The following is a 23968-nucleotide window of genomic DNA, read 5'->3' on the forward strand; positions in this document are numbered from 1 at the left end:
AAATCAAGAAGATACTATAAGTGATCTCTACAATAAAACAGTTTAGAGCAGGATGTACAAAGATATTAATAGGAGGAGGTGCAAAACAGAAAAACGGATTAACCTTTATTTAAACATTAAATAACAGATTAAGGTATTCTTTTAAATAAGAAAAAAACTTTGGGGGTATCTATCTACAGATAAATACAAAGTACTTAACGTCTAATATATTGCTTTCCTGCAATGTTAACTATGTTGAAGCACTTATTTTAACTGATATTATACATATGGATTATACACTTATGTATGTAGATAGAATAAGAAATGTGCAGAATATGAATATGTTTAATGGTGGAGGTACACACATATTGATAGATGTCTTGTAATGCACTGTTGAGGAACCTGTGACCCAAGTGTTTCATTCATTGCATAACTACACCGTAGTTGTGTATGATATGTCAATAAACCTTTGAAAATCTTGAAAGGGATGTGCAAAATAGCCATAATATACAGTCTTTAATTAACTATCAGTAGAGAATAACGAGTAATGAATATACTTTATTACTCGTTTCCATTCATGTCAATTGCAGATACATGTTTAGTCTTCTCAAGCACCAACTATCAAATATCTCTCCTGATTGTTGGCACTTGACAATCACCTTACCTGAATTTTACTCAGGTCACGTGTAACTAAAGTCTGATTTAAGGGTTGTTTATATTTCACATAATTAATCAGAATCTGCAAAGTAACTCAAATAAATGCAGTGGAGTAAAAATACCAGGTTAACCTCTGAATTGTTGTGGAGTAGAATTACAAAGTAACAATGAGCTGTCATGTGGGTATATACAGATGTAGCGCTTCGTTTCAGACGCCTACCCGGGCGGGTCCGTGATCGGCACGGGGTGGGCCCCTGCTGAAAAGGAAAACCCCCCCGCAGGACTTGAAACGCCCCCTTGATAAATACATTTAATTATAATGAAACCAGCAGCAATGGATCATGGATCCACCAGGGGGAGCCGTGAAAAGCTGCCACACTGGAACTCATGTGAAATAAACAGCTGATCTACAGGGATCTGATATAGTGGATATTTGTTAAGATCCATATATGTCACAGATAGGATCACATTCTGTGCTTAAGTAAGAGACATGTAATCATTTACTAAACATCACCATGTTTTTATTTAACAAAATAATGTTTAATTCACGTTGGCGTAAGTACAAAACTATCGCTATGTTTTTAGATCAGGAAATGCATCCAGGGTCAAACAAACGATGTTCGATCGTGATCCTCGCGATCATTTAATGTATCATATGTTCGCGAGTTGAAATGAATGCACTACATTTAATCCACGTGAGTTTACAACAACAACAATAATCGCTTTGTTTTTATATCACATCCGACGCAGCGGCTCTCTACCGATCATCCTAATCCCACGGGCAAACAATAATATGTACAGTGTTCATAGTTTACTGTATTATTAGTGTCTAATATTACTGCTATAATAATCACACATTGAGTTGTTGAAATCAGACCGTCGTTTTTTTTAAACGCTCTGAATGAAACGGCAGCTCTCAGGTGATCAGCTGTGTGTTTACACAATAACATATGCATAGTAATTTAATACCTTCCAACACACATTGTAAGAACAGTTCTGTTTCATATGAGTGTTGAGAGCCGTATCCATAAATCTACTAATTTTGCCCTCAGTGCACCAGATTGATGCATTTAACTTCAATTTAAATAAAAACATCTTCTGTTGTAACAACAATAACATTATAAATAGTAACATAGCATGGTATTGCACATTTACTGTAGCTTTGAGTGTTACTGGCCTGAGATTTTATTACATGAATGAAGGTGACTGAGGCTTTTTAATATAGACTTTTCAGTGTCCCACATTTTGCACAGAACTGTCCCACATTAGGAAAACAGATTGTCTGAGACAACTTGGCACTAAGAGTACTAATATGTCTACCATTTCTTGTATGAGTTTAATATCTGCATGTTCTCTTTTGGTTTGATTAGGACACATCCTGGGGATTTCAGAATGTTACTGGATTTTGATTTATTGTATCGGCTTCATGTCGCAATATATTCCCGAAGTCTGAAATGCAAAAATGTTCCACATTAGGGCAATTCACCCTGCATTTAATCATTTTGTTTATTTTTAACGAAATAAATGTGGTTTAATCCATCATGAAATTAATGTAGGCTATTTACTTAGTACATATCTGACATTAACGATTAACACACTGTTCATACTGCTCACAGCTGATATCTAGTGTATTCATACCCCTCACTGTTTATTCATCATTCAATTCATTATATATCTTATTCTGTAGATTGTGAACATTACTTTTCACTTCACTGCTTGTTGCACCTGGTTAGAAGCTAAACTGCATTTCGTTGTCTCAGTACCTGTAATCTGTGCAATAACAATAAAGTTGAATCTAATCTTGAGCAGGAACTAATGTAGGCTATTTACTTAGTAGGCCTACATATCTGACATGAACGATTAAACACGTTTGTGCATTCTTTATGAATGCAAACCGAGTCATTTCGTTTATTTTTAACGAAATAAATGTGATTTAATCCACATAATTGACTGTGTTAATTGTTTACTTAGTATTGTTTAACTTGAATGTTCTTCACTTTTTAAATGCCTCTGTGATGTGCTGCTACCCATTTCCCCTCGGGGACTAATAAACGAATACTATGACATTAACGATTAAACACATTTGTGCATTCTTTATGAATGCAAACCGAGTCAAGCCGACTCTAATAAACGAATACTATATATTGAACGTCTATTGAATGGCCTTTGTATGTATACAGTACAGTATAGCCCAACCATTTACACCTTCCTTTTTTCCCGTCAAGAGTTTGAATTGGAGAAAGGTAATCGGTGGTGCTTTTATAGCCTATTGCATAATAACTGTGTGATTTATATTGCTTTTCAAATGCATATGGCCACCCATTTACACGGCTCTTCCCGTCAAGAATATGAATCGAACTTAGTTAGATCACTTTACATTTCTGCGAATGAATTTTTAATCACACACGTCTCCCCATCCCGAAAATAAAAAGAGGAAACAATTTTCAACTTCAGTTTTCACCATTTTATTTAAAATAACTGACATACAGTAACAGACACATGCTGTAGGCCTATCTGCTGCGGAAACCAGGACGAGCGATTTCGGGATCTGTTTTTCTGGGGCTCCTCAGTCTCTCGTTTACCCGGCTCCTGATCTTATGCCACTGGTCAATGTTCAGATTTGGGAACCGATTGGAAACATAAGACTCAATCTGTTGCTTCACATTGAGGGGAAGAGGCATTTTCCCATTGGTCCCAGTCCAGTTGGTTATTTTCACCATATGTTACAAATGGCGTTATGGCCATGAACATATTAGCAGCATAGATCTCAGGGCGATGCTGTCCCTTAAAAAAGCTGTCCTGGTAAAAACTTTCCTCTCGTTCTGAGGAAACAGCCCTGGTGGGTTCATCAGGAGTGACCGCCGATACTGAGACAACGAAATGCAGTTTAGCTTCTAACCAGGAGCAACAAGCAGTAAAGTGAAAAGTAATGTTCACAATCTACAGAATAAAATATATAATTAATTGAATGATGAATAAACAGTGAGGGGTATGAATACACTAGATATCAGCCTGTGAGCAGTATGAACAGTGTGTATGAATATGCTAAGATATATAAAGTATGAAAACGGTAGGACCATACCGTTCTCCAGCCCCAACCCCCCCATGTTTCATATGTATGTTGGGGACCCTTTGTTTAAAACTAATTGGCCATCGGAATGTGTGGAGTCACATTCCACAGCTCTCCCCCCTCCTGTGATCCCCCGCACACAGAGAGAGAGGGAGATCGCTCTTCTGGAGTGAAGAGAGCTGAAATATTGATATTGCAAGTTAGAAACGTAAAATGCATTTTGACAGACACTTGGGGGAAATATGCTGCATTTTGAATGTCCGATAGTCCACCATTAACACCTTAGTCCGTCTCGTCTCATCAACGAAAACTAAATATACATGACATACTTTGATTTAGTAGATTTCGCATGAGAGCAAAAGGAGAATATCCGTGTGTAAGAGTGAAAATGTATGTATGTAAAATGAGAATATATGTGTGTAAGAGTGAAAATATGCTGCATTTTGAATGTCCGATTTTCCACCGGACATATCAAACATTTAATAAAAGTGAAAAACAATGAACAAGACTTAACGTATTCATCATAATTAATTATATTTATTTCGTTTGGATGTAGGTGATCTTCTACTATATGAACATTTTGGACCCAAAATCACAACATATATGTAAAAACAGATTTTGAAAATGATTTTATTTTTCACAACACAAACATACACAACGAAACCATTTGAAAGCTGGAAATATATACATGGGATGTGACTATGATAATTTGAAAGTTTGATTGAGGTAGCATGGGATTTCATTCTGATAAGGCAAAAGTGTTATTATAAATATAATACAAATATATATATATATACACATTATGTACAAAAATCTGTTTTTTCTGTCTTTATCTGTGCCACGCTTCAAAGCGGTTTCTGTCAACTACGACACAGAGGGCAACATCACAGATTCCTCCTCCTCCATGTCAAAAAACAAGCTTAAAGCTTGACTCACGTTCAGAGTTCTCTTCATCATAGTTGAGTCTTCAAAACTCTAAATATATCTAACTATATCTACATTTTCAATGTTTGTTTGTCACTTTACTTCAATCGCAGTCTCCCGCAGCCTCTCTTCGTCTCCCGCAGCCTGTCTTCGTATATCTTCGTCTCTCTCCATTTCCCGCCGTCTCTCTTCGGTTCCCGCCGTCCCTCTTCGTCTATTTTCGTCTCGTTTCGTATCACTCCGTTTACCTGATTACCTCACCCCTTCCTGGTAAATACATCCTGTTGAGCAGAATCTACAGTTTCCAGTATTTTCCGTTTCGTAAAATGATAAAATACGGCGAAAATATTAAAATATGTGCTTCCATTATTCATACTTCTGAAATATATCTGTATTAACTTTATATCATCGTATGTCCGTGTTTATTGGGTATTTTTGCATGAAACAAAGACTGGCATATAGTTTCAAGCCAGTACTTTCGACAGAAATACACATATACATCTTGTTGAGCAGGATCTACATTTTCCAGTATTTTCCGTTTCGTAAAATGATCAAATATGGCGAAGATATTCAAATATGTGCTTCCATATTTCATACTTTTGAAATGTATTAACTTTATATCACCGTATCTCCGTGTTTACTGGGTCTTTTTGCATGAATCAAAGACTGGGATATACAGTAGTTTCAAGCCAGCACTTTCGACAGAAACACACGGCAATGTTGTCCGGACTGTTGTTTTTATGCGGCACCGGCTTGAACAGGTCATGTGATCTGAACAGGTCATGTGATCTGATCACGCCGGCGTGACGGTCGACTCCAAAGGGTTAATATTAAATACATATAAGTATTTTTACAACTTGTAATTATTGATGCATACATGTGTTCATCCATTTAATGTGGCATCTGCTATAATGGGGTTAATGTATGATATTACTTAATAATACAATACATTATAATATATGATATGATAATTACATTTTAGTTTTATTCATTTCTTATTTCATAGTTTCTCATTATTATTATTATTTTTTATCGCTCATCTTATTTTTGATTTTATTAATCTGTGTGAATCTGTGCTGTCCTGTTTTTCACTCTCACCCTGTTGCTGTTTGAACTACTGAATTTCCCCACGGGATTAATAAAGGTCCATCTTATCTTATCTTAATGTATAAGTTGATTTACTTCAATCTACTGTACAATATTACAGGAAATATACTGCATAAAGCAAACTATATACTTTATTTGATCTAAAATATTGATGTTTCTACAACACCCATTGTGTATTTTGTGAATGAAGCGCCATCTCATGGTTAAATCCTGTAATTGAAGAAATGGGGAAATTGGGCAACGCCCTCTAGCAATTTGGCAACACCCCCAGCCACTGGCATCCGCTGGGCCTTTGACTGGGACACACCCTTTTGAGTCTGATCTGGAGTGCTACATCTGTAGTAATGCTGCGCATTATGGACACAAGCGATTTTCACCCATTTATTAATTATATGTTTTACATTTGATAACACCAACTTCTAATTGTGGGAAAAACGAAAACGTTCAGTAGAGACGTCCCATAGAAAATGTTGCGAACATTTTGTGTAATTCTGGGGGGGCGTTCGATTCCAGTTTTGGATAGTCTGGCGTGGTTTCGTTCCATTTCACACAGCTGTTTGACGCTCTGCGTAACCTTACGGGGACTGTAGTCCTAAACGATAGCTGGGGATTATGGGTAGTGTAGTGTCTTCGGCCATCCTAAACTCAGAAATGTTGACAATCGCAATGATGCTCGAAATGTCCCTTATAGGCCTACGTCTGTTTCCGGTTATTTTTATTTTGAAATTCAGTTCCTGACGGACGCCAAAAAAGCCCGAGATTATGGAATTAAACCAATAAATAAAAGCAAGGATAATTGTGTGTTATTGGTGAGTAAATAACAGTGTGTTATTTTGAAAAGAATAATGAATTAAAAGGAAATACAGATTTCCGTATTCTGAGGCTCTGAGCCCCATTTATTGTCTGAGCCCCATTTATTTTCCTCACAGACGGCAACAAAAGTCCGAAATTATACGATTTAAAATAAAAGCAATAATTGTGGCTTGATATTGAGTAAGAACATGTTTTTATGAACCACACAGTTCCGGTCTCCCATGACCCAACCGGAGAAAAAGACGTGCTGCAGGCAGTAGAAATACAGTGCTTTTAAAATCGTGCTGTGCAACACGAAAAAAAGGGGCAAATCGTGTTGGTGAACACGAATCAATAGATTAAAAATCATGTTGGTGAACACGAAATGCCGTGAGACTGGGTTGGAATTTCACAGCCAGGTGTCCCATTTATGCAAGTCAAGGGCCATCAGCACAACTCGCTGCATCTCTTGACTCCATGGAATGCGTTTCACCTGAAATGTTTTCAGAAGTACATACGGGTTAACTATTTTTGTCATATAATGTTAAATAGTTTCCAAACGAGCGACCTCATTGGGCCATTGGGAATCTAGGAGCTGACTGCAAGCATTTGTCCAAACAGGAGCCTAGTGGCACCCCACTCAAGAACTAAATGGTTGTAAGAAATGTCCAAAAAAGCCGCTGTGGACACGTGGGTGCGGATTGGGATTCAGCCATTCAATCTGCTTTTATTAAGCCTTGTGTACAGCTGGTTGCTAACGGTGCCTTATGATGAACGAGATAGTGTACTGTGGGTTGATCAGAGCTTAAAGCAGCTAGCCGCAGCTTAACACATCAATAGTACAAAACAGCAGGCAATCAAACAGAAAAACAGTTCAAGTCCAGCCTTAGACTGTCTTTAAGTAGAGCTGAGAGGAACTTTGGGTGATATTTCTCTGTGTGTTCTTCAATATAAACAAAATATTACAACTTTGACATCCTTATTCAATTAGATTTTAATAAAAATACATTGAATACTTCTACTTTAGATAATTTTTCTGTAATCTACGTATGAAGGTGATTTCCATCTCTTTTTCACTTCTACAGGGGGTTACAACATCAATGATATCATGTTCTACTGGACCAGAGGAAACGAGTCTGTCAGCGGATTGGACACCCTACAGCTGGCCCAGTACACCGTAGAGGATCACTACACTTCTGTCTCAGAGGCCGTCTATGAAACTGGTAACAATGACCTTCATCTCTCAATGTCACATGTAGTGGGGCGGGGTTGGAGCCAAATACAGGACAAATGACGAGTTAACAGAAAATATTTCTATTAGGTTTAATCCAGACAGGCAAGCTAAAACAAACAGAATATAACTTCACGTTGAACATCATACAACAATCAACCAAGACTAACAGAAAACCAGCACTTGAATAGAATCTGAACTAATGAGGGGATAAAGTGTAGGTGTACAGGAGGGCAGGTGGTTGCAGAGCTGATTGGGGGAAAGGTGGAACTATTAAGGCCAGTTCCGATAATCAAAAAGGTGGGGAAACAAAAAAAGACAGAAAATAAAAACAGACATGACGCAGATGTAAAAAATAAAACAGGAAACAGCAGTAATATATATATAGGTAACATATCAGATACATACCACATGTTTCTGTTGTGAAATACTGTACATTGACACACTTTTGTCCTTTTGTCCCAAGGCAACTACCCGAGGCTGGTGTTCCACTTTGAGCTGAAGAGAAGCATTCTGTACTTCATCCTGGAGACCTACGTCCCCTCCAGCCTGCTTGTTGTCCTCTCATGGGTTTCCTTCTGGATCTCCCTGTCCTCTGTTCCAGCACGCATTTGTATAGGTACGAGTACAAAGACATGTTTCTTACCCTGATATTTTCTCTTTAGTAAAATTATTTGTATGGCTACACAAAGATGAGATCTATTTTACTCTCCTTTTGTGAGCACAGATATTGGTTCGGAGATTTAAAGGGCTGAGGGGTTGAAGAGAGCATCTTTGAGATTGGTGTTTGTAAGTGAGAACATTCAAACTTAGATGTTGCCTTGAATTAAATCTGCCACTACCACAGGGGGCTTGAGAACACACCGTTCTCAAACCTTAAAAAGCACACTGGATTTAAGGGGCTACATTTTGGTGAGGTCAATGCTCACTTATAAAAAATGAAACAGGGGGTTACGTATTGTAACCCTAGGTATATAAGCACAGGCGGAGCCCTCTACTGGACTCTATGGGTACTACCCCAAGATCATCGGCATGAAACAGAGAGACTTCAATTCCTTCTGTAACCAACAGATTCTGCGGAAAGCAGAGAGCATTCTGAACTCTCCAGGTCATGTACTCTCACATGAATTTTGTCTGTTGCCATCAGGGAGAAGATATGCTCTACCTGCTCAAAGGACTAATCGCTTTTCTAAATCCTTCATCCCTTCTGCACTCAAACTTTTAAATTCTTGAAAAGGCTTTTAACTTGATTATTTATTTATTTATTATTGTGATGCTTTGAACTATTTATAGTGTATTATTATAGTTATCCACATCTGTGCTCCCGGGTGTATCTGTGTGTTTTCATCTTGTGTGTTCCTGCCTGTGTACATGACATGCTGCTCATAACCAATTGCCCTTTGCGGGATTAATAAAGTTGTTGATTGATACTCTCTATCATGCTGTGCGTGCTTTCACCTACTGAGTTTACGTAAATGTAGCCGGCCAATTGGGGCGAGCCTACCTGAATGCGCGCGCAGGCCCACAGTATATAAAGGCGGCTACACCCGCCGCCCACTATCCTATACACTCTTCAGCGAGCGGACTAGGAAAGACAGGGCCCTCAGGTAGAGGGCTCCTCCTGTGCTTAAATACCTAGGGTTACAATATGTAACCCCCTGTTATATTTCACACAGGCTCCGCCCTCTACTGGACTCAATGGGAGCCCCGATGTATACACGCCCTGTCATCCAACAACATCGACCCACCACACCGTCCCTGACCGGCTTTTGGCTAACATCCATTGCATCCCCACTTCCTCCCATCCGGTTGTAACCGTAGAGAAGTTGGGGCCGCAATTTGGATAAGGCACACTCACACACGCTTACCTCGTGTAGAGTGTGCATGGAAAAGATCTGTGCGGAGACTCCGTCTGGAGCCTACTAGAGATGGCAAATCCGGATCATTTTATGGACTCGGAGTCTTCTGAGTCAATCATTGAAGAGATCCGGATCATATGAGTCATTTGAGTCATTTGAGTCATATGAGTCAGCATGACCAAGACCGTAGAAATCCTACCGGTGAAACCGAAAAGTTGTTGCATTTAACCAGCATATTAAACTAACGTTACATTAACCTCCGCTACACAGTGTCTTTTGCTTTAATAAAACATGTGTGTGTGTGTGCATTTTAAAAAATAAGTGTTTTGCATTATATGTATATAGTTATTTTAATATGTTCCTGTACTTAAGCTAATTTTGCACAATTGTGTTTTCATTTAATAATAATAATAATAATAATAATAATAATAATAATAATAATAATAATTGTATAATTACATTTTATATATTCTAACTGTTTTGCAATTTTCTATCATTTGTTTCTTTTTGTGTGCCATGTTCAAAATAAACGAGTTTCCAAGTAAGATCCTTATTGGAAATGCAGATATTATTACAGGAGACTGTTGCACAACATGACCATTTTGTTAGAAGTCTACACTGAAACTTAATTTAGAGCCGGAAAAATCGCGGGATCCGTGAATCCAGGTCAATGATCGAGAGAGACCAGTAGCCTACGAGGACTCAGAGCCGTAACATATAGCAGGCAGCAGATCCAGAGATCCAGCAGACTCGTCCCCATGCACGAATCTACAGCAGACTCAGCCCCTCCTCCGGCTCGCACGGCTCCCGCGAGTCCCACGGCTCCCTCGACGAGTCGCAGCAGACTCAGAGATTTGCGGACTCACGGCTCACTCACGGCTCACTCACGGCTCACGGCTCACTCACGGCTCCCGCGAGTCCAACGACTCACGGCTCACTCACGGCTCACGGGACTCTCGCGGGAGCCGGAGGAGGGGCTGAATTTGCTGTTGATTCGTGCATGGCGACGAGTCTGCTGGATCTCTGGATACAACAACGTTGTAATGTGATTGTACACGTTATAAAGAGAGTAAAGAGTGACGCAATTTATAGTTTTAATTGTTACGTCACATCAGGTGTAGGACTCAAAGGACTCGGGTTAATCGAGAGGGAGACTCGTCACGACCGGCTCATTACTAGGATCTGGGTTAATGATCCGGATGAATCATGACTCGCCCATCTCTAGAGCCTACCGCGCACCATGTTCCCCAGGTCCCTCAGGAGCATGGGAAAACATAAGTGCACCACGTCCCCCACACTCACACACGCTCCATGTAGAGTGGGCATGGACAATAGTGAGGAAGGCTCTCCCAGCCTGCCTCCAGCCCTGTATGGGGCTGATTGCGCACCATGTCTCCCGAGTTCCTCAGGAGCATGGGAAAACACAAGTGCTTTATGTCCAGGGGGGGTCAGACACCTGCTGACCCACAGCCACCCCCCCTCTCACCAGTCATGCGTTGCCTCGGCAAGCACAGACGACGAGAAGGAGCCAGACATGTCCAGGAGATAACATTTTATGAAGGAGCCTGGCTTAGACCAAGATGCCGATATCCTCTACACTCACGCTGCTGAATAAGGCGGTTTGACACAGCCCGTGTAGAATGCGCACGGACCCCAGTGGGGAGGGCTCTCCCCGCCCGTCCATAGGCACGTGTAATGCACCCGCATAGCCATCCTGTTAGGCGCTTCTTGGAGAGAGCTTTTCTAGCCACACCATCCCCAAAGCACACAAACAGCTGTTCAGTGCGTCTAATGGCAGCCGTGCGCTCTACATAACATGCTAGCGCACGCACTGGGCAGAGGAGGTGCAATTTAGCCTCCCTGGCCTCAATATGGGGTGGAAGATTAAAGCCACCTAACTGAATAGCCCTTGACCTGGACGACCTCCTTAGGCTCTTAGGAGTAAATGAGGGGTTTGGTCTGAGTGTCGCCCCGCTACGGTCACTCCGGATCAAAAGGCAGATTGGGTGCACCGACAGAGCGGTCAGCTCGGACACTCTTTTGGCCGAAGTCAAGGCAAGTAGCAATGCTGTCTTCCATGACAGTGCTTTCAGGGAGGAGAGCTCCAGGGGCTCAAATGGTTCTGTGACCAGAGCCTCGAGCACCAACAGCAGGTCCCACTGTGGGGCGGAGGCGTGCACTACTGGGCGCTGCCTCCTGACCCCCTGCAAAAACCGCGACATAAGCGGCTGACTGAAGGCTGACCTGCCTCCAAATCCCTCATGGCAGGACGAGATGGCTGCTGCATACACCTTAATTGTGGAATGAGCCAGCCCCCTGTCCACCAGTATCTGTAAGTAGGTAAGAATAGAGCCCAGCGTGCATGACAGAGGCTCTAGACTCCTTCCTTCACACCATCGCCGGAATCCCGCCCACTTTGGCCTGTAACAGGCTGTGGTGGATTCTGCTCCTGCTGCTTGGATAGTCTGAATAACGTTGTCAGACAGCCCCACCTGTCTCAGCCTGTCCCTCTCAGGAGCCAGGCCTGGAGAGGTTGGCCAGAGTGGGTAACGCCCCTATTGCCCCTGCTTCCTGAGACAGCGCTCCCCAGACCTGAGGAATAGCTCAGGGCTGGCCCACCATCATCTGTGTTACCCCGCGTACCACGGCGCCAGGCGGCGATCTGGGGCCACTAGGATGACTGACAGCTGCTCCCGCCTCACCCTATCCAGAAGGGGGGGGATGAGGTGCAGCGGTGGAAAGGCGTAAAGCAGCTTCCTTGGCCATGGCTCGTGTGCAACTGCGTCCACCCCCAAGGGCGGATTGTCCCACCGGGCCAGGGAGAACCACGGGGCACAGTGGCTGTTGCGCCGATTGGCGAACAGGTCCACCTCTGCTCTACCGAACTGAGTCCAGAACTGCTTCACCACCTCCGGGTGAAGCCTCCACTCATCTGGCAGGGGTCCGCCTCTTGACATGAGGTCGGCCCCCCCGTTCTCCCGTCCCGGGATGTGCAGGGCCGTTAGAGACAACACAATCTGTGAAACCCACAACCACAGGTTCTCTGCCGCGGTCAACAAGGCTATTGAGCGGACTCCGCCTTGCCTGTTGATGTACGCCACTGTGGTTCGGTTGTCGCTCCTCCCTAGCACATGTTTGCCCCGTATTAAGGGTTTGAAGTGCTGTAGGACCAACATCACTGCTTGCAGCTCCAGGAGGTTGCTGTGCCGAGCCTCTGTCAGAGGCCATCAACCACCGACAGCTCTCTCTAGGCACGTCCCCCCCCATCCTGTCCCTGAAGCGTCTGTAAAGACTGTGATATAGGAGGTCACTTGCCCCAGTGGAGCTCCCCTCCGCAGATTCTCTGGGGACCCCCAGAATCGGAGGTTGCTCTCTACTGAGGGGGGGATGATCACCAGACGTCGTTTGTGTCTTGAGATCTAAACGAAGGCCGGTAAGCCACCTCTGTATGCGACGTGCATGCAGAAGTCCGAGTGGCAGCCGTCATGAGACCCAAAGTCTGCATGATGATCAAAGCTGTCATCGTCGCCCCCTGACACAGCCTGCAGACTACCCGCAGTAGGGATGCCTGTCTGCTTTCTGTCAGGGTGGCACGCAGTCTGCCTGCATCGAGCATCAACCCCAGATATTCTACCTGCTGGTGAGGTATGGGGGAGCTCTTCTTCCAATTTACCGCAACTCTTTTTCAACCGAACTTGGTTAGGTGTAGGATCAATTGGGCTGTGTGAAACATTGTCCATTCCCTGGACCTGGCCATGACTATGAGGTCGCCCAGATCAAAGAACACCCTTATGTCATGGTCCCGCAGCGGTTGCAGCGCCGTAGCGTGCGTGGGGATAGGGAGTAGCCGAACATCAGTCTGTTGTAGTCGTAGGCTACTCCCTGGAAGGCAAAACGCAAATACTTTCTGTGTTTTGGAGCAATTTCCCCATGAAAGTAAGCGTTCTTCAGGTCGATGGTTGTGAACCAATCGCCAGGCTGCACCAGTGCCAGTAACTGTTTCATAGTTAACATATGGAACTTCTTGGATGCAATGTGCTGGTGCAGACATTTGAAGATCCAGAATGGGCCAGAATTATCCTGTCTTCTTGGGAACCAGGAAGTACAGGGAATAGTGCCCCTTCTCTCTGACTTGAGAGTGCACATGCCGAGAGGAAACCTATCTCCTCCTGGGATGACAGATTTGCCTCTCTCATGCCTCTGAACGGAGGAGGGATGCTGCAAAACTGGAGTGAATAACCCAGTCTCAGTGTCTTGTCCGTCCGCCCTGTTAATACACCACTGATTTTCCATTCCCCATAACATTGTGCAGCTATGAGGCTGTGGTACTCTCTGGTGGCCCAACTCGTTAAACTCTCCATAAAAGGAAGTTTGACCCATGGGGGGCTGACACAGAAAGGGCCGTTTTTCTATAATGCAGTTTCCACTCAGAGAACAAAACGGCCGATTTTTCACTGAGGTCCCTGAACACACCACGGCATGCACCGTGAGAGTGCGTGCTCTGCCATAATGCTGTTTTCTCTCAGAGAGAAAGAGGCATTAATCTGAGCTTCTTCTGTCCATGAACGCACCGCGGCCCGCTCTCGGGGGGGACATTATGGGGAAATGTGGAATGTGGAGAGAGATGACTCTTAATCCGGGATAAATGCACTCGTTTTTACTGAACGCATTTTACACACACATATCACTCTAGGACTAGAGTTACACTACGTAACCAACTGTTCTTCTGCGGAGGTCCCTGAATGCACCGCGGCCACTCTCATGGGGGCCGCGCCTCATAATGGGTGTCCAATTAACATCGTTTGAAAACGGCCTTGCCGATCTCAACGAGACATTATGGGGAAATGTGGAATTGTGGAGAGAGATGACTCTTACTCTGGGATAAATGCCATAGTTTTTACTAAATGCATTTTTCACACACACACATCACTCTAGTACTAGGGTTACAATACGTAACCCACCGTTCATGCAACGGGGCCTCTGTTCGACTTCCTGCTGAAAGGAAACCTATCTCCTCCCAGGATGATATATTTGACTCTCTATTGCCCCTGAATGGAGGACGGACGCTGCAAAGCTTGAGTGAGTAACCCAGTCTCAGTGTCCTGCCCCTCTACTCTGTCACTCAGTACACAGCTTTTGTGGGGCTTCCATTCCCCACAAAACTGTGTTCAGGGGACATGCCAGCAGCTGTGGAGCCAAAGCTAAGAAGCTGTAGTATTCTCTGGTGGCCTACTTCGCTGCCAAACCTTTCCATAAGAAGGGAGTTTTGGCATGGGGGCTGACACAGAAAAGGGCCGATTTTCTACTGAGGTCCTTGAACGCACCGCGGCATGCACCGTGGGGCCACGGCTCTGTCCTAATGCCGTCTCTTTGAAACGGACATTATGGTGAAAAGTGGAAATGTGGAGAGAGATGACTCTTACTCTGGGATAAATGCAATCGTTTTCACTGAATGCGTTTCTCACACACACACTCTCTCTTGAACCCGCAGTGTTTTGACAGCACTTCGGTTTATTCCACGCACGTGCACGCACCCACCTGCTGGCTCATATACTGGAGTTTACAGAGGGGGCGGGGAGTGTGGGACAGTGTTATTTCCTCTGGGGATGAGCAAGAAGCAGCCAGGCTGCGACTACTCCTCACCCACGTAACCAAGGAGATCGATCCAAAGAGCCCTTCCGTAAACACGGGTGCTCCCGGCCCGGGAGATCAACAACACGGTCCTTTTGGAAAGTGCCATGCGGCGTGATCCCTCACCGGGATATCACACGGCAGACAACGGCGGCGGCCACGATCAAGCTACAAATAATCGCTCTGATCTGGTGAGGTGGGGGCATCTCCAGCAATGAGCGAGACGCCCAACACACCCGTGTTTATTTGCAGTCGCCTTGTCACGCGGTAGCGTGGCAGAGCTGTTTTCAGCTCCCTGCCCAGCCTGCTGCCCGCTGGGAGCAGCTGCGCTCTGCCGCCATGTTCATCACCTAGGGCGCTGGACCTCCATGGACCGGACCCGGACGTGCCCGACAACGGCAAACGGAGCCATCCGCCCCGCTGGAATGGCGACGTGAATGGCACCGCCTCGGCCATATCCTGGTCCCCCAAACACTCTAAGCAGAGGTGGTGGAGACCGGCGCCCGCGATCAAACCAGGGCAGGTGCATGGCCGAGCTTCCAGTAATGGTGAGTCCATTTTTCCTTCTAATCTTCGTTCGTTGAACTCATCGGTTGTCAGCTCGTCTGAAGAGAAAAAGGATAGTGGGCGGCGGGTGTAGCCGCCTTTATATATTGTGGGCCTACGCGCGCATTCAGGTAGGCTCGCCCCGATTGGCCGGCTACGTTTACGTAAACTCAGTAGGTGAAAGCACGCACAGCATGATAGAGAGTAGTACCCATAGAGTCCAGTAGAGGGCGGAGCCTGTGTGAAATATAACTAAAAATAAGCTTTGACAGCACAGACAGAATTCCTCTTGTAATTTAATGTTGGCTTTTTTAAAGTATAGTGAGAAAGGCAGATTGGAAAAATATAACAACTGATCAAATAAAGGTTGCTTAACAATGTTATATTCTGTGTTTCTTTGCTCCAGGTGTGACCACGGTCCTGACCATGACCACTCTGATGATGGGAGCCCGGACGTCACTGCCCAATGCCAACTGCTTCATCAAGGCCATCGATGTTTACCTGGGAATCTGCTTCAGCTTCATCTTTGGAGCGCTCATCGAGTACGCCGTGGCGCACTTCTGCAGCCTCAGTCACATGGACTCACACATCTTCATGGTGAGACCTTCATGGATATACTGTTTTATAGCGTAGTTTTGTGACGGGGTTCAATTCGTCCATTCGATACATGGCTTAGTCGGTTGTTTAAGCTCCAAAAACACTTTATTTTTATCAGCAACAAAAAAAAATAGCGAACCAGCACAAGTTAGACAACAAAATAAAATCCACAAACAGGCCGTCCATCACTCATTAGAGTAAACATGCTCTGGGTTGCCTTCTCTGCAACCAACTCCCAAACATGTCCCAACTGTTGCCTTCATTGCAACATTCTTCCGAGTGACACAGTCCGAAAAACATATAAGGAACCAACACCGTCCCTTTTGACCCCATAGCCCCTCCCGCAGGCTCACCGTCAACAGGTTAACCACCTCTTAACATAATCATTCCCCATAATTAAACAAACGTAAAATAAATAAGAAATTGTATGGTTCATTTGATGGAAGAGAGCAGGACATGTTTGGTGTGTGTGTGGTGTGTGTGTGTGTGTGTGTGTGTGTGTGTGTGTGTGTGTGTGTGTGTGTGTGTGTGTGTGTGTGTGTGTGTGTGTGTGTGTGTGTGTGTGTGTGTGTGTGTGTGTGTGTGTGTGTGTCGGCTGTCAGTGGCGGAGTCAGTCACTCTGTGACCCGCTCCGTCACAAGTTTAAATAACATTTTAAGGGGTTTTGTTTTAACCTGATAAAAGGGCACCCACTAAACTGAGTTTCAAGAATGCCATTAGTTCCTGCATGTGATGTGAAATAAAAACACAATATTGTGTAACGTGATGCACACGTCCTACAATTGGTGCCCTCAATGGGATAAGTATCAAGTTTGGATGCTAAAGTTTTTAATAAGTGACAGGGAATCGCTTTGTGTTACTATTTTTAAGACTCTAGGTTGCCAAATCTTGTGTAATAACATCCATATTAGGTAATAAATCCACACAACAATAAAAACATTTAAAATATATTATGAAATGACAGCTGTCTTTGTAAGAAACCCATTTTGGTTGCTTATTTCATAACGCATGTTTTATTTTATTATTTGTATTATTTATTATACGAAAAAGCAGCTCAACTGAAGGCAACTCAAGACTTGCCATGTGCATGTCCTTCCTGTGTTACTGTTCATTGTTGGAGTCATTGCTGTTGTTGTGGTCAAAGTCACTGTCTTCATAATGGTGGTCATTGTCCTCCTCGTCGTCTACATCATGTCATCATGAGCATTTTGGGGTAAGTTGAACAAGTTCTCTCAAATCTGAATGCAACTTATTTTGACTTCAGTTCAAATCTCATTCTCTTTTTGTCTCCCAGCATTACGGCCACCACATGCACGACCTGGACGACGAAATGAACGGCATCATCACCACCATCTCAAACCACAACAGGGCCAAGAGACGCAAGGAGGCTGCCGCGACTCAGACCCCGGCTCCCGCCTCCCTAGAACTCATTGTTAGCCCGTCCAGCCCCTCGGGCAGCGAGCCAAAGCCCGAGGCGCCCCCCCCGGAGCCCACCCACTGGTGCCTCACTGCTCTGGCCACGGTCCGCAAAGTGCTCCGCTCCTTTACATGCTGTACCGTGGAGAACCCCCACCACATAGACAACTACTCCAGAGTCACCTTTCCCCTCTCTTTTGTCATGGTTAACCTGCTCTACTGGACATATTATCTGTACTTTTAGCATCAGCTCGAGTGCAGCCCGTTTCCCAGAGAGAGTGTTTGTAAACAATAAGTGTATTTTACTGTATGTATATGTACAGTAAGTGTTATTTAGGTGTGTATTATTTCTGCATTTGGATTCATGAGCGAAGTGGAATTCTCGCATAGGTTTTCTGGGAAATGCTTATGATTACAGCTCCATTTTTAAATATTAATGTGAACTCGGATTGAGCCATTGCTTTAAATGTAATGCGGCTGGTGTTGGTTAAGTAAGGGATAATGTGCTGCGACTTGGTCATTATGGGGAAAAGAACACCGACAGGCTGATCAGGAGCCCGACGCGAAGCGGAGGGATCTAGATCGGCATGAAGGCACATTATCCCGCTTATTACATGGCCACATTCTCAACAAAGTAACGTTATGACTCCCAATATTAATTGAAATGCTTTTATGGATTTAGAAAATGATTTTATTGATTTAAAAAATAGTTTTATGTATTGATTTAAATTGACATGCATCCGCGAAGAAAAATAGTCCGATGTTACTGTTTGAACTAACGTAGCAACGGCAGGAACTGCTTCGATAGTGTTTTTGAGGAGCTTTCTGATTACAGATTTGAAAACATCGCTGCTTGCTTTAAAAGTAGCACAATTCATTATGTCAAACCTTGGAAAGTATCTCGATATCCCTGCCCTAATGCCAAAGTAACTGCACACTGTATGTTTTGCCATTTGATGTCTATGTCTGGACCGCTGCGTAAAAAGGAGGGTTTCTGCCCGTTACTTCTCCGCTGTTTTCTTGTCCCTCTTGTCTTTTTCTTTTCTTCACTGGGGACTCATCAGCCACTAACCATTACTCCAAATTACTGTGCTCTCCAAATATATTAAAATTAATGTTAAAATCCTCCATGTTGCTATCACACGCCAGCGGAAAACTAAAGACAATCAGACAGTTTGCTTGCTTTTCAAACTGTTACATTTGAAAAACAGTGAGAGCGTCTCTTGTCAGTTTGAAAAGCCAACGGTAGGACCTGCTTGCGTTTTTGAGGAGCTTTTTGATTACAGATTTGAAAACATCGCTCCTTGCTTTAAAAGTAGCACAATTCATGATGTCAAACCTTGGAAAGTATCTAGATATCCCTGCCCTAATGACAAAGTAACTGGCAAGTGAATATGTGTCGCCGTTTGATGTCTATGTCTGGACCGCTGCGTAAAAAGGAGGGTTTCTGCCCCGTTACTTCTCCGCTGTTTTTCTTGTCCCAGTTCGAAAAGCAAACTGCATGCAGTTTGCTTTTCGGCCCAACTGTATACAGTTAAATCGACCGGACTTCTTTCTGAAGATGTGAGCGTCCTTAACAACGGTCAATAAGTCCTTGACAGCGGTCTGTCTGTTCGGTATTAACAACGTGTCACGTGTTCTGAATTGACCAATCAGAATCGAGTATTCAACTAAGCCATGTAATAACATAGGATAATTTAACACTGACAGGGTAAGATGTAATCAATGCTGATATACGTTGAGAGGAAAATTGCAGTCTACATCTTTTTTTTCTGTAGTATGATTTATTTTGCGCAAATCTCCAAGCAGGTACAGTAGTTACTGTCAGACATGGAGAGGATGGAGCTGTAATCTAAGGCTGTATGACAGAATATGCTATCTTTGCAGAGGGAGAGCTGTGATGGATTAATTATTTGTACAATGTCATATTCCATTTCTGCCTGCAGATGTACCATTTAGATGGAAATAGATACATTAATGGATGAGAGAAGAGTGATTAAAAAGAAATACAAGCTAGAGAAATAACTCAACAGACTGTTAGTTTAACCAGGCTCTCAAGGACGGACACTTCCATTCGCTGTTGAAATCTCTCTTTGTTCTTCGTACATCTAAGAGTTATTTTTAGTTCCCTAAGCAGTGCTATCTCTCTCTGCCTGCATTTATTTGTTTCATTGACACTATAAATGTAGTGGCCTTTGATCCCTTCAGTTGTGTGAGCGTGAACAGTATTAGTACACGTGTCCTCCCGAATCTGTCCTGCAGTTTCACAAGGAAGGGAATGAAACCACAATACGTTGAACAACAAAATGCAAGTAATCAATATATAACCAAATTAATTAATATATTAGTATGGTTCATTTATTTAACACATTCTGAAATTGTTTTTTAACCTCAACTATATATCATACCCTTTATTTTATTATTTTTATTTTTTAAAACCTACTTTTGTTATAATGACATTTACACAAACAACACATCTTTTCATATATTTTTTTTAACTCTAAGCCTCAGGCAAGATTCACGTGTCATCACCGAATTTTGACAAGCTAGCGACTAGACAAAGCTTGAGACAGAACAAAGCTAAAGTAATTGATGCTACTGCTGAAATAACTGTGCAAAGAGTAGAAGATGACCTATCCTACTATTTGGCTTGACATGGCTATAATATGTTACCTATCAAGCTAGCTAGCTAGGAAAATGTTGTTAGCTTGGTTTGTTTACTTTTTGAGGAGCCAGTGTTAGCTAGCTTGCTAAATCAAGTTTACATTTTTTTTAATTAATCATTTTTACAATTGAGAGAACCCCTTGCAACCTTATTTCACAAACAATATGGGGAAGTGAAAACACATGTAGCATTGTTTGTTCATGTAGCATTACATACAGTAGAACAACAACATGCCAATTTCTTGACTTGCATATAGATGTTAACAAATATTAACAAACATCATATACAGTATGTAGGCTATGTCATGTAACCTTCAAAGGAGATTAACAACTTATTAGTCTCTCGGTTGTCTGTACATATATTTTCGGGAAAGAAGGCCCTATTAATAATGTAAAATGTGTTAGTTTTTAATTTTTTAATTAATGCTTGTTTATTCATATCGTTATGTTTTATTTAACAATTTACTCCTAACACTCTCCATACCAATTGGTCAGGTGTTAAAATGGTGGATATATACACCTCGAAAGACAGGTAGTGATTCATGTAGCATGGTCTGCTGGTAGTGTTTCTCAGTGTGCTTTTGTAAAATATAAAGCAGTAGTCAGAACCTGATGTGATAGACTTTGTAGAATGATTTCAATACGAATGAAATTGCCAAAATATTTCAATACGATGTCATCATCTGAGCATTATCCAAATGGAGAACGGCCTGGATATGCTATGCTTGAGGTATCGTTTCTCTGCTCAGTTTTCTATGCCGTCATATTTCACTGTGCGAGTTTTGAGTCTTTTAGTTCAGGTGATACAATATGTTTGCAACAAATGGCATGAACCAAAGAGCCAAAGATTACAATTTGATTTCCTCTTTGTTTCCCTTGAGTTCCTTACCGAGGAGATCTTGAAGAGCATTTTCAAATGTTAATCATGTTCGTTATTGATAGGATAACTTTGAAAGAGCATGCAGTCAATAAGCAGATACACATGACACTTTACTTTCAGATAGAAACAGGATTCAGTTTAACAACAGAGATGCATGATTATGTATTGATGTATTCAATTATTACTGTGACTGTGTGACATACACTCACTCATTCCATTTCAATTTTAACAACATTCGATATGTATTGAACATAATCTAAATTGGTAATATCTATTGACGTCATTGTCATGGCCTTTAAAAACGTTTATATGTTCCTCTTTATCTGCATTGCTTCATCAACTACAAACAATTTAACGGCTTTCCTTGCCTGATGAAAATAGAAAAGTCGAATTTATGTTTGTTCTTACTGCATGGTTTTCAAGTGCAACTTTTTGTTTATTCTGCTTTGCTCAATTTCTTTTTAGTTACATATGATGGAGTAGACTCATCATAAAATGCTCAGTTGAGGCTATTGAGGGGACCAGATCGGTAATAAAGCCAAAGGTGGACACACAAGTGCAGGACGTTCAAACTCCTGTTCTCATTTTTTGTTATTTGAATCTAATAGAAATGATCAGTTGCACTGTTCATTGCTTTTGAGCTGCTCTGTGGAAGTCAGTGAGCACTGACCCATTAAAAAGGTTAATGTAAGAAGACCAAGACGGTCAGGTTTTATACATCATGCCTGCAGTTGTAGTTTTTATAGCCATCTTCTCAGTGAACGGTACAAGAAGTGAATGCCAATATGGAGCCAAATAATCCTAAGAGCAACCACATAGAACATTGTGTTCACTCTGTGTTGAAGTCCATACACAAAGCTCAAGAGAAGCAATTGTCCGATGGCTCCACAGTCGCTACTGTATTATCAGTGCTGGTTTTCTCGGACTGATCGGCATTAAGATGGTAACAAATACCTAAGGAAGATGAGAGTACTTCAGAATGTTAGATATGAAACGGAACATTATGGCATATGGGACTTTTTGAAACAGAAAAATGGCTACCCTTGGACTGCCCTTACTTTCCTGTTGTGTTGAGTGTCTAATTAGCGCCTCTAGGTGACGTTGGCTTCCAACCTCACAATTCCTGGAATATATTCATGTGAAATGTATTTATATACTATGCTAATATAGGCATCGGTTTGCTTAACATGTTGTAAATAAATAGTAACACTGCATGTTTATTCGATGTATGAATATGAATGATAGCAATAAAAGAGGTTTAACGTGTGTATTAGTTGCATTGGTTTATAAAGAACGCATCATTTAACAGAGTTGTTTCTATATCCGCAATATCTAAATTAGAAGTGCAGTGGGTTGGACTAGCTAGCCTACAGAAATGCAAATGTATTTTTGTGGGTTCCAGATGATAGGGCCGAGAGGTCCCAGCGGGAGTGTTGGAGAATGTTAGGATTCATTTCCTGCAGCTCCATTTGCTCTGACTCAGCAGAATTCAGAGTGAGAGGATGATCATCATGCAGTGCATACCCACACATTATAACTTTTGGGAAAGATACACTTTATGGGTGTATATCCATGTACAAGGCAGATTTGCTCTTCAGCAGTAGAAGCAAAGATGGCTGATTTTTGTATTAACTCAAAGTACCAGTCTTTTTTTCTTTTTCATCAACAACTTAGCAACTTTGCAATCCATTCAGCGCATGAAACATAAGTGTGCATTTGTCCAATTGTATTAAAGCCACCATGCTGAAAAACAAAACAGTTATAGGACTAATATAATCAGAAAATAAACAATATAATTATAATTTCGTCTCTTTCGACTCCACTTCGAGCGATAGAACTATTAACAAAGCACTTATATACTAATAAAGGGCTGGCTTATCTAAAGCCAGTTGAGTAGCACTTGAAATGTTTTTGCTCTATGAAGCCTGATGTACTTTATGATTCTGTTTTCTTCAAGTTTGTATTTTGTTGGTCGAACGCACTTATTGTAAGTCGCTTTGGATAAAAGCGTCAGCTAAATGCAATGTAATGTAATTAAGAGTAGAAATATCACTAAAATAAATATGTATGTTACTATATCTATGTACAATGAATAAATAACAGTACTGACAAATTACTCAAAAAACAATAATAAACCTTACAAATAATACATATTTTTAAACACACATTAGCAAAAATAGAACTTAACAAAAACCAAATTCACATAGTGATGTAAAAGGTTGAGGTATGTATGCATATATGCTAGAAATGGTTGCCATATATTATATAGTGTACCTGTGGAACCACCCAAAGTATACTTTCATTTCTCCATGTGTATGTAATCCACAGGACCTTGATGGAGAGGCCTCCTGCTTCCACTTCATTAGTATAATTTGCTGGAGTATGTAATTTAAAACCTGGTCTCACCAAAATACGTGAAATGAACACGACTCCTTAACACCGCATTACGTGGTGGAGACACGGAATCTGCTAAATGACGTGTCGGCACCACGGAAACAACCCCAATGTAAAGTGAATGAGGATCCTTATTCGTGGTGGATACACCAGGGTTCAGGGACGCGGGAAGAGGGGGGGTGCTGAGGGGGCTGCAGCACCCCCATCTGTTGGCAGAGAGT

General features: G+C 42.3%; 1 protein-coding gene across 1 annotated transcript in view; it reads left to right on the plus strand.

Annotated features, from left to right (window-relative positions):
* The window catches only part of LOC117459981 (gamma-aminobutyric acid receptor subunit pi), a 62085-nt gene extending 39350 nt beyond the window's left edge, over nucleotides 1-22735 (plus strand). The window contains exons 5-8 of the mRNA XM_034101167.2: nucleotides 7615-7752; nucleotides 8227-8379; nucleotides 16203-16393; nucleotides 17688-22735. Of these exons, the coding sequence (XP_033957058.2) occupies nucleotides 7615-7752; nucleotides 8227-8379; nucleotides 16203-16393; nucleotides 17688-18053 (848 nt within the window). The 3' untranslated portion in view covers nucleotides 18054-22735. The remainder of the gene's footprint in view (nucleotides 1-7614; nucleotides 7753-8226; nucleotides 8380-16202; nucleotides 16394-17687) is intronic.
* The last annotated feature ends 1233 nt before the right edge of the window (nucleotides 22736-23968 follow it).

Source organism: Pseudochaenichthys georgianus, chromosome 15, assembly GCF_902827115.2.
Source record: "Pseudochaenichthys georgianus chromosome 15, fPseGeo1.2, whole genome shotgun sequence".
Lineage (NCBI taxonomy): Eukaryota > Metazoa > Chordata > Actinopteri > Perciformes > Channichthyidae > Pseudochaenichthys > Pseudochaenichthys georgianus.